Source organism: Telopea speciosissima, unplaced genomic scaffold, assembly GCF_018873765.1.
Source record: "Telopea speciosissima isolate NSW1024214 ecotype Mountain lineage unplaced genomic scaffold, Tspe_v1 Tspe_v1.0054, whole genome shotgun sequence".
Taxonomy (NCBI): Eukaryota; Viridiplantae; Streptophyta; class Magnoliopsida; order Proteales; family Proteaceae; genus Telopea; species Telopea speciosissima.
In genome coordinates, this window is record NW_025317390.1 from 10,143 (window position 1) to 18,006 (window position 7,864).

The window sequence follows — 7,864 nt, forward strand, 5'->3', positions numbered from 1 at the left end:
TAGAAATACCCCCAAATAACCCCAAACGACCCACCCGGTCTGGTTTAAACTGAAAATGGACATATGTCAAAATGGGTATCGATCCGAACGTCACGACCCTCAACATCGCATCCACATGTCTAATAAGAGAAAAGGACACATTTTAGAAAATACCAAACCCAAAAAAGTACAGAAATGGCCCCTAACAACCCCAAACGACCCACCCTGTCTGGTTTAAACCGAAAATGAACAAATGTCGAAATAGATATCGATTCGAAGGTCATGACCCTCAACATTGCATCCACATGTCTAATTAGAGATAAGGACACTTTAGAAAAACCCAAACCAATAAAAGTACAGAAATTACCCTAAATAACCTCAAACAACCCACCTGGTCTTATTTAAACCGAAAATGATCATATGTCGGAGTAGGTAACGATTCGAAGGTCACATGTCGAAATAGATATCGATTCGAAGGTCGTGACCCTCAACATTGCATCCACACGTGTAATAAGAGATAAGGATAGTTTTTACAGAATCCCAAACCCAAAAATGTATAAAAATGGCCCCAAATAACCCCAAACAATCCTCCCGGCCTTGTTTAAACCAAAAATGAACATATGCCGAAATATGTATCGATTCAAGGGTCACGACCCTCAACATCGCATCCACACATCTAATAAGAGAGAAGGACACTTTAAAAAAAATATCAAATCCAAAAAAGTGCAGAAATGCCGCCAAATAACCCCAAACGACCCACCCGGTCTGGTTTAAACCGAAAATGAACATATGCCGAAATAAGTATCGATTCGAAGATCACAACCCTCAACTTTGCATCCACACGTCTAATTAGAGATAAGGACACATTTTAGAAAATTCCAAACGAAAAAAAGTATAGAAATACCCCCAAATAACCTCAAACTACCCACCTGGTCTGGTTTAAACCGAAAATGAACATATGTCAAAATAGGTATTGATTCCCTGGTCACAACCCTCAACATTGCATTCACACGTCTAATAAGAGATAAGGAAACTTTATAAAAAGTCCCAAGCCCAAAAAAGTACAGAAATGCCGCCAAATAACCCAAAACGACGCAACCTGTCTGGTTTAAACCGAAAATGAACATATGTTGAAATAGGTATCGATTAGATGGTCATGACCCTTAACATCGCATCCACACGTGTAATAAAAGATAAGGAAACTTTATAGAAAGTCCCAAGCCCAATAAAGTATAGAAATGCCCTCAAATAATCCCAAACGACCCACCCGGTCTGGTTTAAACCGAAAATGAACATTTTTTTTTTTTTTTTTTTGATAGGTAAGTGTGATTGTATTAAGAAAGAGGAAAAAAAATACAGAAGAAGGCAGCCCTTGTCCTCCCCCCTTAGACAGGCCTAAGAGGGGGAGGAGAGCCCCTAAAACAACCCAAGGACAGGCCCTCGGTCGAAAAGCCTAAGACCAGGCCAACAACTCAATGAGACAAGGTCCTTAAAAAAACTTTACCATCTGAATCATTCTTAACCAACTCCACCAGGTCCTGTGGGAAATCAAGTGGATAAAAAATTGCTTCCCCATCCCCCGTATCCATGGCTGCAATAAAGTCTGCTGGCTGGTTGAGCTCTCTCCAAACATGTTTGATCTCCTTACGCTGTAATTGCTGTAGTAACGTAGCTATACGGTCCCTCAAGATTTGCATGCTCCAAGGGCAGTCCACAGCCCCATTAAGAATATCTACTGCCAATTTGGAATCGGATCTGATGGAAACCCGAAGTAGGTTCCTCTGAATACAAAAAGTGACCCCCTTTAAAATTGCAAAGAGCTCCATGCCTAGAACAGAATTAATATCTCCCTTCCCCGCATACGCCATTATGGCAACACCTGCATCATCACGAATGATTCCACCATAGGAAGCTCTATCAGCTGTTAAGGACCCATCACAGTGAAGGACTGCCATGTGAGTAGGAGGTCTAAACCAAGCACAGGTTTTTTGAGTAATCACCTTCCAATCCACCCTAATCCCCCAATTATCAGCCAAGAACTGGTTCCTTGGGCTGTGGACAGCAGAAATGGGAAAGGCAGCACACTTAATGGCCACATCAAGACGAATTGCCTCTATAATCTGATCATGGGTTCTAACCTTGTTCTCAAACAGCCTTCGGCTTCTCTCCCACCAAATGTAATGCACAGTAGCACAAAAACCCAACTTGGGAACCAAATCCATCCTATCATTTGCACAACCAACACTCAAGAGCCAAGCAAGCACATGCTGGAGATTGGTAGGGCCTCCACCCCCTTGGGAGCAAAAAGAACTAATTTGACCCCAAATGCTAGTGGAAAAAGGGCAATTAAAGAAAATATGCTCATGACTTTCAGTACCAGCCCAACACAAGATGCAATTCGGCCCAACCTGAATATTTCTTTTAATAAGCTGATCTTTGGTAGGTAGAGCTTCCATAAGGCATCTCCAAGTTGTGCAAGAATGCTCAGGGAAATTCTGAGTAAACCAAACAAATTTATGCCACCCTACTTTAGGAGAGGATCTTCTAACAATATCCCAGGCTGACTTACTAGTAAATAAGCCATTAGGGGAATTCTTCCAAATAATAAGGTCATCCCTGCCTCTCAAAATAGGAACATGTTGTAAATCCCCCCAAGCACTAATAAGATCAAAAGACCCATGAGGAGTAGGATACCAGGTGCCTTGTCTTATAATATCCGAAACCAGAGCCATACGATGAGAACCCGCATCGTATCTGAAAATGAACATATGTCAAAATAGGTATCGATTTGAAGATAACGACCCTCAACATCGCATCCACAAGTCTAATAAGAGATAAGGACACTTTTCAGAAAATACCAAATCCAAGAAAGTACATAAATGCCACCCAAATAACCCAAAAAAACCCCACCTGGTCTGGTATAAACCGAAAATGAACATATCTCAAAATGGGTATCGATTGGCTGGTCAAAACCCTCAACATCGAATCCTCACGTCTAATAAGAGATAAGGACACTTTTTAGAAAATACCAAACCCAAAAAAGTAGAGAAATGCCCCCAAATAACATCAAACGACCCACCTGGTCTTGTTTAAACTGAAAATGAACATATGTCGAAATATGTATCGATTCAACGGTCACGACCCTCAACATCGCATCCACACGTCTAATAAGAGATAAGGACACTTTTTAGAAAATACAAAACCCAAAAAAGTATAGAAATGCCCCCAAATAACCCCAAATGACCCACTTGGTCTGGTTTAAATTGAAAATGAACATAGGCCGAATTAGGTATCGATACGAAGGTCACGACCCTCAACTTCGCATCCACACATCTAATAAGAGATAAGGTCACTTTTTAGAACATACCAAACCCGAAAAAGTACAGAAATTAACCAAAAAACCACAAACGACCCATCTGGTTTAAACCGACAATGAACATACGCTAAAATAGATAACGATTCGAAGGTCATGACCCTCAACATCGCATCCACACGTCTAATAAGAGATAAGGACACTTTTTACAGAATCCCAAACCCAAAAAAGTACAGAAATGCCCCCAAATAACCCCAAACGACCCACCCGGTCTGGTTTAAACCGAAAATGAACATATGCCAAAATAGGTATCGATTCGCAGGTCACAACCCTCAACATCGCATCCACACATCTAATAAGAGATAAGGACACTTTTTAGAAAATACCAAACCAAAAAAAGTACAAAAATGTCTGTATCTCTTATTAGACATGTGGATACGATGTTGAGGGTCGTGACCTTCGAATCGATACCTATTTTGACACATGTTCATTTTCAGTTTAAACCAGACCGGGTGGGTCGTTTGGGGTTATTTCAGGGCATTTCTGTATTTTTTTGGACCTGGGATTTTCTAAAAAGTGTCCTTATCTCTTATTAGACGTGTGGGTGCGATGTTAAATGTCGTGACCTTCGAAACGATACCCATTTTAACATAGGTTCATTTTCGGTTTAAACTAGATCGGATGGGTCGTTTTGGGTTATTTGGGGGCATTTCTATAGTTTTTTGGGTTTGGTATTTTCTAAAAAGTTTACATATCTCTTATTAGACGTGTGGATGCGATGTTGAGGGTCGTGACCTTCGAAGCGATACCTATTTCAGCATATGTTCATATTGGGTTTAAAGTAGACCAGGTGGGTCGTTCGGGGTTATTTGAGGCCATTTCTGTACTTTTTTGGGTTTGGGATTTTCTAAAAAGTGTCCTAAACTCTTATTAGATAAGTGGATACGATGTTGAGGGTCATGACCTTCGAATCGATACCTATTTCGGCATATGTTCATTTTCAATTTAAACTAGACCGGGAGAGTCGTTTGGGGTTATTTGGGGGTATTTCTGTACTTTTTTGGGTTTGGTATTTTCTAAAAAGTGTCCTTATCTATTGTTAGACGTGTGGATGCGATGTTGAGGGTCGTGACCTTCGAATCGATACCTATTTCGGCATATGTTCATTTTCAATTTAAAACAGACCGGGTGGGTCGTTTGGGTTTATTTAAGGGCATTTCTGTACTTTTTTGGGTTTCGGAGTCTCTAAAAAGTGTCCTTATCTCTTATTAGATGTGTGGATGCGAAGTTGAGGGTCGTGACCTTCGAATCGATACCTATTTCAGCATATGTATATTTTCGATTTAAACTAGACCAGGTTGGTCGTTCGGGGTTATTTGGGGGTATTTCTGTACTTTTTTGAGTTTGGGATTTTCTAAAAAGTGTCCTTAACTCTTATTAGATGTACGGATGCGATGTTGAGGGTCGTGACCTTCGAATCGATACCTATTTCAACATATGTTCATTTTAGGTTTAAACCAGACTGGATGGGTCATTTTGTGTGATTTGGGGGCATTCCTATACTTTTTTGGGTTTGGTATTTTATAAAAAGTGTCCTTATCTCTTATTATACATGTGGATGCGATGTTGAGGGTCGTGACCTTCTAATCGATACCTATTTCGGCATATGTTCATTTTCGGTTTAAACCAGACCGGGAGGGTCGTTTGGGGTTTATTTGGGGGCATTTTTGTACTTTTTTGGGTTTAGATTCTCTAAAAAGTGTCCTTAACTCTTATTAGATGTGTGGATGCGATGGGGTTGAGGGTCGTGACCTTTGAATTGATAGCTATTTCGACGTATGTTCATTTTCGGTTTGTTATTTTCTAAAAAGTGCCCTTATCTCTTATTAGACTTGTGGATGCGATGTTGAGGGTCGTGACCTTCAAATCGATACCCATTTCGGCATATGTTCATTTTTGGTTTAAACCCGACAGGGTGGGTCATTTGAGACAATTTTGGGGTTTTTCTGTACTTTTTTGGTTTGATATTTTCAAAAACGTGTCCGTTTCTCTTTGTAGACGTGTGGATGCGATGTTGAGGGTCATGGCCTTCGAATCGATACCTATTTCGACATATGTTTATTTTCGATTTAAACCAGACCGGGTGGGTCGTTTGGGTTTTTTTGGGGGCATTTCTGTACTTTTTGGGGTTTTGTATTATCTAAAAAGTATCTTTATCTCTTATTAAACGTGTGGGTGCGATGTTAAATGTCGTGACCTTCGAAACGATACCAATTTTAACATAGGTTCGTTTTGTGTTTAAACTAGATCGGGTAGGTCGTTTTGGGTTATTTGGGGGCATTTCTATAGTTTTTTGGGTTTGGTATTTTCTAAAAAGTTTACATATCTCTTATTAGACATGTGGATGCGATGTTGAGGGTCGTGACCTTCGAAGCAATACCTATTTCAGCATATGTTCATTTTGGGTTTAAACTAGATCAGGTGGGTCGTTCGGGGTTATTTGAGGGCATATCTGTACTTTTTTTGGTTTGGGATTTTCTAAAAAGTGTCCTTAACTTTTAGTAGGCAAGTGTATACGATGTTGAGGGTCATGACCTTTGAATCGATACCTATTTTGGCATATGTTCATTTTCGATTTAAACTGGACCGGGAGAGTCGTTTGGGGTTATTTGGGGGCATTTCTATACTTTTTTGGGTTTGGTATTTTCTAGAAAGTGTCCTTATCTATTGTTAGATGTGTGGATGCGATGTTGAGGGTCGTCACCCTCGAATCGATACCTATTTGGGCATATGTTCATTTTCGGTTGGAAAATAGGTATCGATTCATAGGAGAGAGAAGCTCTGGCAATTTTGGGAGTGAGGATCTTGGTGTGTTCTCTTGGTGATGGCCGGCAGGCCATTAGTTGTAGCTAATGGTCTCCTTCCTCTTCACAGTTCGGGTGAGAGGAATGCTGGGGTTGGGGAGGAAGTTGGCTCGGGTGTGGGGGCTGTTGAAGTGGCTGCTTTTGGAGGTTCGGGTTGTGATGGTGATGGTGGTGCTTGGCCAGCTCTTGGCTGGTCTGCAGGGAGTGTTGAAGGTGTGGGCAAGGTTCCGGCGCTGCAAGGTGAGGGTGACGGGAATAGGGTGCTGCTTCTTGGTGAGCCTTCTTGTGGTTCGGTGAGCGGTGCTGATTCTGGTGTTTTTTTACAGCAAAAGGATGATATTTCAGGTGGGTTGAATCAGTCATACCCGAAGAAGGTTGGGGTTCCATGGTCTGCCCTCTTTTCTTCCTCTTCTTCTTCGATTTTTGGTGATGGGTTGAAGTTGTCTTATGTTGAGCCTGAGGAGATTGGTGGGACTTTGGCTGCAAAGTGTCCGGATGAGATTATTAAAAAAGGTCTTGATAAATGGAAGAACACCCTAATGGGGCACTTCATTGGTGGTCGGCCTAGTTTTACCTTTACAAGGGATATGCTCCTGAAGCAATGGAAGATTGCAGGGCATGTTGATGTTAACTTATTAGAGAGTGGAATTTTTATATTTCGCTTTAATCTTGAAGATGACAAAACTAAAGTTCTTGAAGGGGGACCTTGGTATGTTCAAAGAAGGCCGATGATCCTGCGTCCTTGGAGTCCAGATGTTTGCTTAGAGAGGGTGGATTTATGTTCTGTCCCGGTATGGGTTTCTCTTCCCAATCTCCCTTTTCATTTCTGGTCTTCTGAAGCTCTTAGTTCTATTGGGAGTGTCATTGGGAAGCCTATTGTTACGGACAAGATGACAAGGTCCATGGAGAGACGTGTGGAGGTTTCTGCCAACAAAGAGCTGCCTCTGTCCGTTCCAGTTTATGGTGATGGTGGTTTTGTCTTCAATCAACGAGTGGTTTATGATTGGAAGCCCCCTCTTTGTGTGCATTGTAAGGTCTTTGGGCATATGATTGATGCATGCAAGTCTGGCAGCCGTAAGCCTGATCAAAAATCCTCGAGAACCAAGCAAGAATGGCGGGTGAAGGGTGCTGCCGGGAAAGAAGCTGCAACTGTGGCCGGAAAGGAGGCTGACTTGCCGGCCGAGCAGACTGGAATTGGTAATTCAAATTCAAATTCAAATTTGGATTCCCATAGTTCTCGCAAGAATAAAGGAGGAGATCTCAATTCCTTGGGTCAAGGCGCCAACTTTGGCAAGAAGGTTTTGAAGAAATCTGAGTTAATTCTTGAAGGTAAGTCTAGTACTAAGGATATTTCACAGTCCAATGCTTTTGCCCTGTTGGAACATCTTACGGAGGAGGTGCATTATGATCTTGATGATTTGATGCTGGATCCAGAGTCTTGTGCCATTCTCTTAGGTAACGAACTGTTGGAGGATTCAAATATGGAAGGAGAAAATTCTTCTCCCCAGCCGTTATCTACCCTTCCAAATTTGGGAGAGGAGGTGATTGGGGGATTTTCCTTGAATAATCAGATTGGCGGATCTGCTGGAGATAAGATGGAGGAAATGCCACAATTAAATGCTGCTGGTCAAAGTTTAAATTCAAATCTTCCCACTTCCCATATTGAGAAGACACCTAGTGCGTTGTGCTTGGAAGATGGAGAAATTAA

General features: G+C 41.5%; 1 protein-coding gene across 1 annotated transcript; it reads right to left on the reverse strand.

Annotated features, from left to right (window-relative positions):
* Positions 1-1,451: 1,451 nt before the first annotated feature.
* Positions 1,452-1,847, reverse strand: LOC122647467. Its single transcript, XM_043840856.1, has one exon. The coding sequence runs from the start codon at positions 1,845-1,847 to the stop codon at positions 1,452-1,454; it is 396 nt and encodes a 131-aa protein (XP_043696791.1).
* Positions 1,848-7,864: the final 6,017 nt, after the last annotated feature.